This window comes from Gavialis gangeticus, unplaced genomic scaffold (assembly GCF_001723915.1).
Source record: "Gavialis gangeticus isolate Ggan-Ray unplaced genomic scaffold, GavGan_comp1, whole genome shotgun sequence".
In the NCBI taxonomy this organism is placed as follows: Eukaryota; Metazoa; Chordata; order Crocodylia; family Gavialidae; genus Gavialis; species Gavialis gangeticus.
This window is the reverse complement of record NW_017728983.1, coordinates 5,440,928-5,453,512: the sequence shown is the minus strand read 5'-3', so window position 1 is coordinate 5,453,512 and position 12,585 is coordinate 5,440,928. Positions and strand designations below refer to the sequence as shown.

The window sequence follows — 12,585 nt, the reverse complement described above, 5'->3', positions numbered from 1 at the left end:
CCCCCCCCCCCCCCCCCCCCCCCCCCCCCCGCCACACCAGGCCTGCCTACTGAGATGCGGAGGCCCCGGTGGGAGGGCAGCAGGGCAGGGAGCCCAAACCCGCAGCAGGCATCCCACATCCACCCCTCCCCAATTAGCTGTGCTCCGTCTGTGCTGCCCATGGGGGAGGGGAAACCGGGTTCCACTCTCTGTACCACAGCAGCCGCTACCTCCCACGGGCGGCAGACAGGGCTTGGGTGCTGCTGCAGATGGCCAGGGGGCTTCAAACCCAGGTCCCCGGCTCCATAGCCCTGGCAGTTGGAAGCCCCCTCTGGCAGGGCTGAGGAGAGGGTAGGGGGCTGTGGCTAGGGAATGCGGGACACCAGCAGGGCCCAGAGGCCTGTGGCTAGGGAGTGAGGAACACCAGCAAGGGCTGGGGGGGGGGCTATGGGTGGGGATTAAAGGGCACCAGCAGGGCTGGGGGAATATGAGTTGGGAGTGAGGGGCAATGGCATGGATGGGGCACTGGCATATGAGAGCAGCTCAGCACCGTAAAGCAGTGGGGGGCCAGCTCAGCTGGACCCACATCCTGGTGAGCAAAGGGGGCACTGGGAGCACTGATTTTCCATGATAAAAACCCCAAATTGAAACACCAAAATTTATATTTAAAATTTACTTAGAATTTAGCATATTATAATGATTGAGGCACTAGTATGCTCGCAAATTGCTTTAAAATGGTAATGTATCAATAAAACATTTTGTTTAACTGATACTTGTGTATATAGTGGCGCTTCATTTTAATCATGAAAAAACATGGATTTTTCAGGGTTTTAATCAGAAAAGTTGGGGGTTTTATCAGAGAATTTTGGATTTTTTAAATAGAGAAAACCAGGATCCCTGGTGTTATCTCTCTAAACTTTAGAGGGTGGACTGCTCTATGGCAAGCATGAGACATTCAAACAAAAATGTTTCTTTATCAATTACTATCACCAGTCCCTTGCTCAAGACAGAGATGGTTCTACCTTTATCAGATGGTTGGATTGGATGATGTATTCTTGCCTCTGTATTTTTGTTACCTGCAATAACTCTTGCCCATTTTTCTGTACAGTTTACTGATATGATCAATTAAGTAGTCACAGCTGACAAAGTGTTTTCATAAGGCTTCTGAGTTAACTTCCCAATACAATAAATAGAAAACTGGGAGTGGGGAAGTCTTGACTGTTGAATATTTCACAACTAAAATATTCCAAAACCCTCAACAATCCAAGCAAGCACATTTTCCCCAACTGCTCTTCATTCTTTTCTTTTCTTTTTTCTTTCTGTACACTTGTCAAATTTAAACTGACATTGCAAACTCTTTGGAAAGGAGGTTTTTTTTATTTGCATGCTTATTACACTAAATAAATATTAATATTTTAAAATGGAATTGCATGCATATTTTCAAGAAGCAGCTGTTAGTTACAGGACCTACTGATAGAACTTTCTGTTTTAATGGAAAAAGTAAAAGCTTGTGAACATCTGGATTCTTTTTCTTTTCAAGTAAATAATAACCCTGAAAACTCCAGCTAGAAAACTGGAGTAATGAACCCAAGTTACTAGAATTTATTGAGGGCATATGTGTTACTGTTGTTCCTAGTTCTGGGATTACTGGCTGAAATGCAGAATGAAGCACAAACTAATTGCCATAATTGAATTTTGCACATGAATATTAAAAACAAAGAGATGTGGGAAAAGTGGAACTATTTTACTGGAAGGTAACTCATATGGATGATTGGGAGAAGCTTGTGTTGTTCATTTTATAATGTTACATTTTACTAAGTGACAGAACAGCCCTGTGCTGCCGGAACTTGAATAAGGTATTTTTTCAAATGTTCCACTTCAAATGTTCCTTCATACACAAGATGTTCCCTTTTTCTAATAATCCATTTTTAACTTTCTTTTCATTCCTTCAAATATATATTTATACATACTCTCATTATCCCCAAATGTTAATGCCATTCCCCTGGCACCATCCCAGTTCCTGCATTTTTTCAGCTGCCAGTGCTTCTACCCTGCCTTTATATCTTAATTACTAGTTTCTATACTCGGTAACCGTGCATCAAGGGCTAGAGACAGACCTTCAGAAAGCTTGAGCCTGAATTGATTCAATCTTTGCAGGTTAGTTTACCCTGCAGAGATTGAACTGGTTTGCAAGTGGATAGACATTCCCTTTGCATTCTGGAAATGCAAGCACATGCCTACAGTGGCTGAGGCCAGAAGCCCGGGGCGCTAGAGCAGCCCTCCCTCCCCTTCCACAGAGAAGCTGAGTTGAGGGGAGGGGGTCAGGGCATGGCCAGGCCCTGGCAGGCATAAGTATGACTGAGGAAGGGTTTAAACTCCCTCTTTTTTTTTTTTGTCTGTTTTTTTGCATGGGTCCTGGAAGCACTGCAATACCAGGTCAATGCATGGAGTGGATGGAGCAAGCTCCAGTTCCACCACCCAATACCAAAAAAAATCTGCTCAATATAGACCTCCTATGGAGGACATATTAGAGACAATCACCTGCCCTGGGGAGCCCGCCTACATGGTCACGGTGCTTCCCCTGCCAGGTAAGTATCAAACACTGACTGATCTTGGTGTCTCCCCTGCCCACCTTGGCCTGCAGGGTTTAGTGGGTGGGGGAAGAGGGAGCCTGGCTAAACAGGGGCATGGCCAGATCCCTGTGACAGTGGAGGAGGAGTGGGGGAGCTCTGCCCGCCCCAGCAGGTCCCTGACAGCCAGGAGCAATCCAGGCAGGCAGCTCCACTGCCTGGACTCAAAGGAGGACTCTTCTTCCTCCTCCTCCTGCCTCTCCCCAGCTGCTGCGGGGTGGGGAGGGGGGCTCTGTGTGGCACTCCCTGGCCTCAGAGGCAGACTTTTCCTCCTCCCCCCTCCCTGTCATGGGGCAGGGCTCTGCAGTGCTGGAGGGGGACTCTTCCCCTTCCTCCTCCTCCCTCCCCACCCTGTGCCATGGGGTGGAGAAAGGGGCTCTGTGCAGCGCTGCCTTACCCCAGAGTGGGACTCCCCCTCCTGTTTCCTGCTGCCGCAGGATGGGGAGGGGGGCTCTGTGTGGCACTACCTGGCCTGGCCCAGCGGAGCCCAGCCTGGCCACAGGGAGCAATTGTCACTGAGCTTTAGCTGCTGGGGATGCCCCTGCCCCTGTGGCCTGGGCTAGCCCCACTCAACCCCAAACAGCTGCAGGGCTGGGCCAGGCCACGGGCAGGGCCCTCCCCAGAGGCTGCAGCTTAGTGACAGGGAAGCCGAGCCCTGTCCAAAAAGAAGGTACCAGGTAACGTAGGGCCTCTGCAGGGTACACTAGGAAATCTAGTGGTCACACCAGATGACAAAGCTAACCTCTTTAACAATTCTGTTGCCTTCATCTTTTTGAGCAGGGGCCAGGGGATCCCCCGCACTGGGATCCTCGACAGACCCAGAGGAGGTGCTGCCAGGCCCAGGGTCAGTGAGGACTGAGTCAGGGAACTTCTGGTGGGACTAGACATGTTCAATTCAGCAGGTCCTGATGATCTCCACCCCAGAGTGCTGAGGGAATTACCAGAGGTCATTGTGGGACCCCTGGCACAGCTTTACGAGCACTCATGGTGCTCTGGTGAGGTGCTGGAAAACTGGAAAAGGGCCAGTGTGGTCCCCATTTTCAAAAAAGGGAGGAAGGAGGACCCAGGAAACTATAGGCCCGTTAGTCTTACCTCAGTCCTGGAGGAGCTCTTTGAGAAAATTATCCAGGAGCACATCTGCGAGGGACCAGCAGGGGGGATCATGCTTAGGGGCAACTAACATTGGTTCATTTGAGGCAGGTCCTGTCAGACCAACCTGGTGGCCTTCTATGACCAGGTCACAAAATCATTGGATGCAGGTGTCGTGGTGGACATAGGCCTTCCTAAAGTCCGTAAAGACTTCGACACTGTCTCTCACCCCATTCTCATTAAGAAATAAGATGACTGTGGCGTCATTGCCTACACAGATGGATTGCAAATTGGCTGGAGGGTCACACTCAGAGAGTGGTGGTGGATGGTTCATTTTCGACCTCGAGGGATGTGGGCAGTGAGGTCCCCCAGGGCTCGGTTCTTGGGCCCGCACTGTTCAACATCTTCATCAGCAACTTGGATGAGGGGGTGAAAAGCACCCTGTTCAAATTTGTGGATGACACTAAGATGTGGGGAATAATGGGCATGCTAGAGGAGAGGGACAGGCTGCAGTTAGATCTGGACAGGTTACAGGGTGGGCAGATGAGAACAGGATGGGTTTCAATACTGACAAGTGCAAGGTACTGCACCTGGGGAGGAAGAACCAGCAGCATACCTACAGGCTGGGGAACTCCCTTCTCATCAGCACAGAGGCAGAAAAGGATCTTGGTGTTATTATTGATTCCAAAATGAACGTAGGCTGCCAATATGGGCATGCAGTCAGGAAGGCTCACCGCATCTTGTCATGCATCCACAGATGCAGCATGAGCAGGACCAAGGAGGTGATCCTCCCCCTCTGTGCAACACTGGTCAGGCCGCAGTTGGAGTACTGCGTCCAGTTCTCGGCGCCACACTTCAAGAGGGATGTGGACAACGTGGAGAGGGTCCAGAGGAGGGCCACTCGTATGATCAGGGGGCAGCAGGGCAGGCCCTACAAGGAGAAGCTAAGGGACCTGAACCTGTTCAGCCGCCACAAGAAAAGGCTGAGGGGGGATCTGGTGGCCATCTACAAACTGGCCAAGGGGGACCAGCAATCTATGGGAGAGTCCCTGTTCCCCCGAGCACTACTGGGAGTAACAAGGAATAACGGCCATAAGTTGACTGAGAGTAGATTCAGGCTAGATATGACCAATGGGTCATATCTAGCCTGAATCCCCCAATCGTCTATGGGGGATGGCATGGAGTTTGTATTAGAGCAGCCCTAAGATGATAACAGCTTAGGTCAGGGGCTGAACTGGAGCTGCCCTAGCTTAAAAGTTTCCTGCCTTGTAATAAAACTCTAGGTAATTTACTTAATTTAACTATGCTGCTTTTTTGTTTGTTTGTTTTACTCTTCCAGTCAAAATGCTATGGCCAGATGTTGCTGACAGAAGTTTATAAACACCTAAACTTAATTGAGTCCGACTACTTTGGAATTGAGTTCCAGAACATCCAATCATACTGGGTATGTAATAGTTCCTAATGAATTACAGTAAATCAGGCTTGGATGAGTGCTGTCACTAGACTGTCGGAAGTAGTTTTGAATCTCATGTAACTTTTCTGAAGAATGTATACTTGGTGACCTATCAGGTCAACCTACTGCTCCCAAACTATGTAAATTAAAAATACATAAAGGAATCTGAATGAACTTCCAAACCATACTCCTACAAAAATTAGCTCGTTGATGATGCTTCTGTTCTTATCAGAGAAGACTGATTAATTAAATGCTCTGTCTCAGCAAGAAAGAGCCCCTTTCTTTCCTTCCTTGTTCTGCCTGTATTGTTGGGGCTGCTTGAGCTCCAGTTCTTTCCTTTCCCAATATATTCACTAGAAACTTCAGAGCAATGGTTCTCAGTCAGGGAGCTACGGCCCCCTAGGATGCCATGAGATCCTTTTAAGGGCGATGCAAGGTAATGTTTAATATTAACACTGTTACCCGTGCAAGTACCTGCATGTGATTCACAAGGTAAACCCAGAGATTTCAAATAGGTATCCCTGGTGTCAAAACCATTTTGACCTGCTGTGGTCTTCTGAGTACTTTGCAAAAAAATAATTGTCCTTTTTCCATAATCAAAAACAAGTGAAAGCTAAAAGGTGGGATTTTCCAAGCGATGTTTTGAGTCTAGAAAGGTTGAGAATCAGTGCTTCAGAGTGTTTTGGATGACTTCTTTACCAACGTTTTCTTTTAAAAGGAAATATTGACAAGACAGAGACTGTTCTTTTATAATTCGTATACACTGCCATAGTTTAGGCATACATATTCTACACTGCTTCTTGACGTTTTTCTAGGTTTGTTCTGTTTATGCTGTCCACCTATTTAGCATTATTTATTGATTTTTTTTTTTTTAATCAGAAAATTCAAATAAAGCATAAGATTCTTTCCCTTATAAAATGAAACTGGCTCAAAATGTAGGGTCAATACAACATTAATTCAGTCATGTTATACCTACGTAATGTTTTGTTTCAGTGTGCTGCATTTCTGGCCTCAGTGCATTTCTCCAGGGGAGAAAGCATCTAATTTGCTAAATGTTTACACTTACATGAGCACAAGTTAAGACAGTGGAGTTATTTTATATTCTGAGAATAGATGCACATGAATACAATCCTTCTGTTCATCTCTAATCCTTCTGTCAATACCCTAGTTTATTATGTTGTGCCTTGGAAATAAGGCAGCATGATTTCTGACCTACCACTTATTTTCCCAGAACCTTCTTTAGTGTAGTTTTTCTTCATTCAGTTAAGCCTTCCAATTCACAAGTGTTAAGAATGGATCAGAAACTAGAGAAGGCTTATAACAACACCAATAAATGTTCCTCTTGTGCTGGGGCAGGCACAGATATATAGTTGGGTTTCTGTTTCTTATGCAGAACCTCCAAATTGTTGCTGTCAGCAGTTTGTGAGCTAGCTAAAACCCCCAACTTCTTTTAGACACAAATGTAGCCAACGGAGACCAAGTTAAAACAGTCACTTCACTTCATAGTAATTAATCTTGAAAAATGAATATTAACAAAGTATTTTGTTAGTGGCATATTTGTTTCTTTTCTTAAAACAGAAAGAAACATGAGAGCACACACTTTAGGATCATGCTTTCCCATTGTATCACACAAATAAGTATGGAAACCTTTGTGAAGTCCAATTCCTGAAACAAACTCCATGCCATCCCCCCTAGATAAAGCAAGAGGTAAAAAAATGAAAAACAAACATTGTCCCAGATTTCCCCTGTGTATGTAAAGTTAAGAATCTGGAGGCATGAATTGACCAAATTCTACAAACTCTAACTTGCGGGTGCAGGGTGGTTTCTGCATTGTTGCCAAGCCCACTTCTTTTAGCACCAGTGATATTGGTTGGTCCTTGCTGATGTGACTTCTTACCTACTTTGACCAGGCAGATTTATAGCACTGTGCTTAATCTTCATGCTTTTTGATATATGTTTTTTCTGTCTTGAAATACACCTACTTTGAGTTCAACCCATAGTTAAGTATATTTGTTTAACTATACAGAAAAAGTTGCTGAGCTCATCTAGTACGTACTGTTTTCATTTGAAATTGTTTTGTATTTCATGCAGTATATAGATACGAATTTTAATTGTTAACTTTGCATATTTCCAGATTTGGCTCGAACCTATGAAACCTATTGTTAAACAAGTACGGAGTAAGTACTTATTTAGCTTTTTTTTAAAAGTTTCATTTTAATATTCATGTGTTTAAGATGGCAAACTGTGAAAACAAGCTACTTGATTTTCCAGTCAGGATTGCATGATCTTGTGTTTATCTCTACCGTACATAGATATTAAATGCCCATCTACAAACTCCAAACATGTAAGATGGATTAGAACCTTCTTACAGCATCTACAGTTTCTAGAGTCTTTGTTGTCCTTTCTGGTTTTCTATGACCCTGAATACTGTATGGTGTATGTGCTTTTTTGAATAATACATATAGATATTCTTTTTTCTAGAACAGTTAACCTGTTGCTCCTTTAAAAACCTAGATCTGGTTTAGTAAGTTGTTCTTTGCCCTGTAAAAGCACAATTTTTTGAGGTGTTGCAAGCTTTCAACTTCCCCTTAAGCCATGGGACTTGAAAGTGTTCAGCATATCACATTGTTGAATCCCAAGTGAGCCACTAAACAAAGATGCTTTTTTTAGCTTTCATGCTAGGGTGACCACTGGTCCCTAATTGGACAAGACAGTCGCGGACTGGGAACCTCAGATCCTGGTCCCAGGCTGCGTGACTCTAGGACAGCATTTGTCCCAGATTTGCAGTGTTGTGCAGGGAACAGCGGGTTTCCGCCTTGCAGGCTAGCAGCATTCCAGCCTGAAAGGGGCTGCTGGGAGCAGGACACAGGAGGTGCCATGTGCATGTGTGCACCCATACACATGCATGTGGCTGGGAACAGAGCCAGGCACCCTGGAGAGCAGCTCCCTGCAGGTAAGTCTATGGGAAGGTTGGAAGATATGCTAACATTGCCTTCTCATTGTTCTGCCACACCAGACTAAGTTAAGAACCTCCTTTATCTAAATTGAAAAGAGAGGAATACTCTCTATCTCTCTTCGAAGGACAGGCAACAGCTACCAATGATCTTGCATAATTCTCTGCTGCTTTGAAGTTGCTTTCAGTGTTTGTCCAATAAACTAGTTTGCAGCTGTCTTTTTGGTTTATTTTCTTTAATCTTTGAGATGTCATTTAAGGTCAAAGAAAAAGATTAAATTATATCCTGTGCTAAATAACCTTTGAAACCTGCGCTCAGAGTAGAATCCATTACATGTACAAGGGTGTAGGTTGTAGCCATGTTGGTCTAAGGACATAGGCAGGCAAGGTTCTTTGGGTGAATCTGATATCTTTTATTAGACCAACTTAAATAGTTGGAAAACAATTTTTAAGCAAGGTTTCGGGTTCAAAAACCCAGCCTATCTCACCCATTGACTCCTCAATCTACGTTTTCACTGACTGCCTGTTTTGTATGCATACCAGCCCAGCCTGGCTTCTTTACTTTTCATTCCATCCAGGAAGAGCACACACCAACTGCTGAAACTTCCTCAGCCTGACAAAGGGTCTTGGACCCCAAAACCTTGCTTAAAAATTGTTTTCCAACTAGTTAAGTTGGTCTAATAAAAGACATCAGATTCACCCAAAGAACCTTGTCTAACAAGTCCAAGACATTTCTGTTCTACAACAGAATTCAACAGGGCACTTACTTCCTGCTTCTAATTACATAAATTTCATAGAATCATGAATTCAAGGAAGCATGTTAGATTCCCACACCTGTCAACAGCTTAATTGACTGATCTGCACAAGACTAGCTCCATTGATTAAAATAGTCTGAAACTTTATATTAAGGAGGAAAGTGTTTGACGAGCAGCACAGGAATACTGTAGAAACCCAGTATTTGTAGACCTTTTAAAAATTCTTGAGCCTAAAAATGACTATTAAAAATTAAGAAATGACCTAACTTAGCTTGCTCATAATACAGTTTTACTAACTTTCACTTTCTTCATTGTCTTAAGAAGTCAGAGCACAGGAACTAGCTATGGAGGAAGGCTTCCTGAAGACATGGTCCAAGACCATAGTTCCATAGAATCACTGATGAAAATTTTCATTGTTGGCAGGTCATCTTCTTCTGTCTGCCTTATAGTAATTCTTGTTTATACAAAAGCTGTCTCCCTTGTAAAATGAGTAATTTTCTAAGGACATTTAACAGCTCTTAAAAGCATCAGTTAGGCATTGGGATAGCTAGCAAGTACTGGCTCACTTTGCACATTCTGTACCATATAAGAATATTTTGAGGAAGTATGGTATCAAATCATATATTGATAGCCAGGTGCTGTCTAATGATATTTCACCCTACAGTAGTGTCTCTGCCAACCACTGCTAGAAGTAGGGAACTTGAGAAATTTTGTTGTTGAGGCTACTGTTTGTTGATCTGTCACCTTAATTAGTTTGTCTTTTCGTGGAACTTTAAAGTTGCAATTATAGGGTATTAAAGTCATTGGTTGCTTATTTTATTATCTTTTGTTCCATGTTAAACCCTCAACTATTTACAAGTTTATTTTTTAAGCTGCAACTTAAGTGGTAACTCTCAGTAGAAATGCTGTCTTCTACATTTGTACCTAATGCTGAAATGTATTTTCCATTCTGTCCATTTAAAATTGAATTGTGAAAGAAGCAAAACTCAGAGTAAGCATGTGCATCTGAATGATCTTTGTAAGCAACACTTGACTGCATGAACAATGATTTGAGCTCTCTTTATTGCATACTGTGACTAAATTAGAATTCTGAAAGGATATATTCCCTGGAAGAAACAGAATTCAGATGCTGTGTACAGCTTTAAGAAGATAATTAACCATTAACAGCTAAAATAATAATTTAATATGCATTAATAGCAAACAAAATTTGAGAGGCATGTTTTAAATAAAACTGAAATAATGTTTTTTTTTCTTTTGTATTTTAAATCAGTTAACCTTTTTTTTTTGTGGAATTACAGAATATGTAACTTTCTCTTCCAAGACTTTGAGGGGAGAGTAGAACGGTCAAATGCTTTCCATTTGCTATTAAATATCTTAAAACTTAAATGTGTTTCAGTACATTCAAGTATGTATGACATGGCAGCAACCTGAATACTAACAGATGTTTCAGGTGGACAGGTTTCTTGGTTAAGCATTGAAAAAAGAAAATCTAATTTGGCTTTAGTAAGGATTCCTCACACTATTCATGTTGCTTTAAATTCAGCAACAGTAGAAAGTATTTCCATATACTGGTACTTCCTCTCTGCTTCGTCGTTCTTTCTGTTTCTTGTTTTAGAATCATAGAAAATTAGGGTTGGAAGGTACCTCAGAAGGTCATCTAGTTCAATCCCCTGCTCAAAGCAGGACCATCCCCAACTAGATCGTTCCAGGCAGGACTTTGTCCAGCCAGGCCTCTCTCCCCACCATCTCTCTAGGTAACCCACTCCAGTGCTTCAGCATCCTCCTGAGAGAGTTTTTCCTAATATCCAACTTAAACTTCCCTTGTTGCAACCTGATTTTATATTTTAATTTCTGAACTATCTGTTGGAGAGCACTGGGTGACAAAATGGGCTTTCATTTAATACAATTTGGATATACATATAATCTATTATTTGTTATGTAAATAATGCATACATGATTTTGAGTCTTTACTGGCATGTCCTATTGTTTTTAAGGATGTTCAGTTTCTCAAAATGTTATTCTTGAATTGCCTTTTTCTATTTGCCTGTTTTGATCTACAATAATTTTACTTTTGTATGATATTCAATTAGGAATTCATTTTGAATTACATAAGTAAAATACACAAGAATAGTTACAGATCTTTTTAAAGAATACATGCAGTAAAACGCTATGATTTATTGGAGCAACAGAAACTAATATACACGTATGTAGTTTTCTTTATTTTAACATCTCTGTTGTCTCTGTTCATAATACTCTGTAGTCACTGCAGTAAAAAACCTGTGACCTACTGGCTTTGTGTCAGGCAGTGAACAGTTTGCATGTAGAATAAGGCTTTTAAGTTGATTTAAAAGTTTAATCTAAATTGTAGTAACCATAGATATGCTTTACCTGAAATGTGTTTGACACTTATCAGAAGCAAGGATTTTGTGGATGATATGGTTTATTGGACCAACTGCATGGTTAGGACAAACTTAGACAAGAGGGGAAGCCAACAGTTGACCCCCATGAAAAGGCAGACCTCCTTAATAATTTCTTCACATCAGTTTTCCTTAAATCAGGCAAGAACTGATCACCAGACCAGGGGTGCAGGGAATACAGCAATGACAGGAGTCCTCCTAAAATCAATCCAGAACAGGTGAGGACACTCTTAGGTCATTTGGATGTTTTCAAGTCGGCTGGTTCAGATGACCTTCACCTGAGAGTGCTGAAAGAGCTGGCTAAGCTCATAGCCGTGCCTCTGGCAAGGCAGTTTGAGGAGGCATGGAAATCAGGAGTTGTCTCTAACAACTAGAAAAAGGCGAATGCAGTTCCCATCTTTAAGAAGGGAAAGAGGGACAACCCTGTCAACTATAGGCTGGTCAGTCTGACTTTGGTCCTGGGGAAGATCTTTGAAAAAATTGTCAAGGAGGCCATCCACTACAAGATCAAATCTGGTGGGGTACTGAAAAGCAACCAGCATGGCTTTGTAGAGGAGAGGTCATGCCTAACAAACCTGGTGTCCTTTTATGACCAAGTAATTAACCACCTGGACATGGGACAGGAGGTAGGCATCATCTGCCTAGATTTCAGCAAGGCCTTTGATACTGTTTTGCATGAAATCCTCTCAGTTAAGTTGGAAAGTACTGGCCTAGACCAGGCTACAGTGAGATGGGTTGGGAACTGGCTCCATGGCCAATCCCAACAAGTTGTAATTGATGGGGTGGCCTCATCCTGGAATGCCATCTCCAGTGGTGTACCCCAGGGGTCAGTGCTTGGGCTTGTGCTCTTTAACGTCTTTATTAATTACATGGATGAGGGAGTGAAAAGTGCAGTGATTAAGTTTGCGGATGATACCAAGCTGTGGGGACAAGCAGGTACATTGGAGGACAGGTCAAGGATTCAGAAAGACTTTGCAGGCTCGTCCTCTGGGCTGAACAAAACCATATGAGGTTCAACAGGGACAAATGCCAGGTCATAGATTCACAGATGTAGGGTCAGAAGGGACCTTGTAGATCTTTTAGTCCGGCCCCCTGCCCTGAGCAGGAGAGAAAACTGGGCTCAAATCACCCCAGCCTGGTAAACTTCAAGCCTCCTCTTAAAGATCCCCAGGGTAGGAGCCATCACCACTTCCCTTAGAAGTTGGTTCCAGATCCTAGCCGCCCTGACTGTGAAGTAGTGCCTTCTAATGTCTAGTTTAAACCTACTGTCTAGCAACTTATAGCCATTATTCCTTGTTACTCCGGGAGG

General features: G+C 43.1%; 1 protein-coding gene across 4 annotated transcripts in view; it reads left to right on the top strand.

The window, feature by feature from the left end:
- The window catches only part of FARP2 (FERM, ARH/RhoGEF and pleckstrin domain protein 2), a 184,195-nt gene that overhangs the window by 77,420 nt on the left and 94,190 nt on the right, over positions 1–12,585 (top strand). For all 4 annotated transcript variants that reach the window (XM_019513362.1, XM_019513352.1, XM_019513371.1 and 1 more), the window contains exons 2-3: positions 5,038–5,142; positions 7,286–7,328. In XM_019513362.1, coding sequence (XP_019368907.1) covers positions 5,038–5,142; positions 7,286–7,328 — 148 coding nt within the window. The remainder of the gene's footprint in view (positions 1–5,037; positions 5,143–7,285; positions 7,329–12,585) is intronic.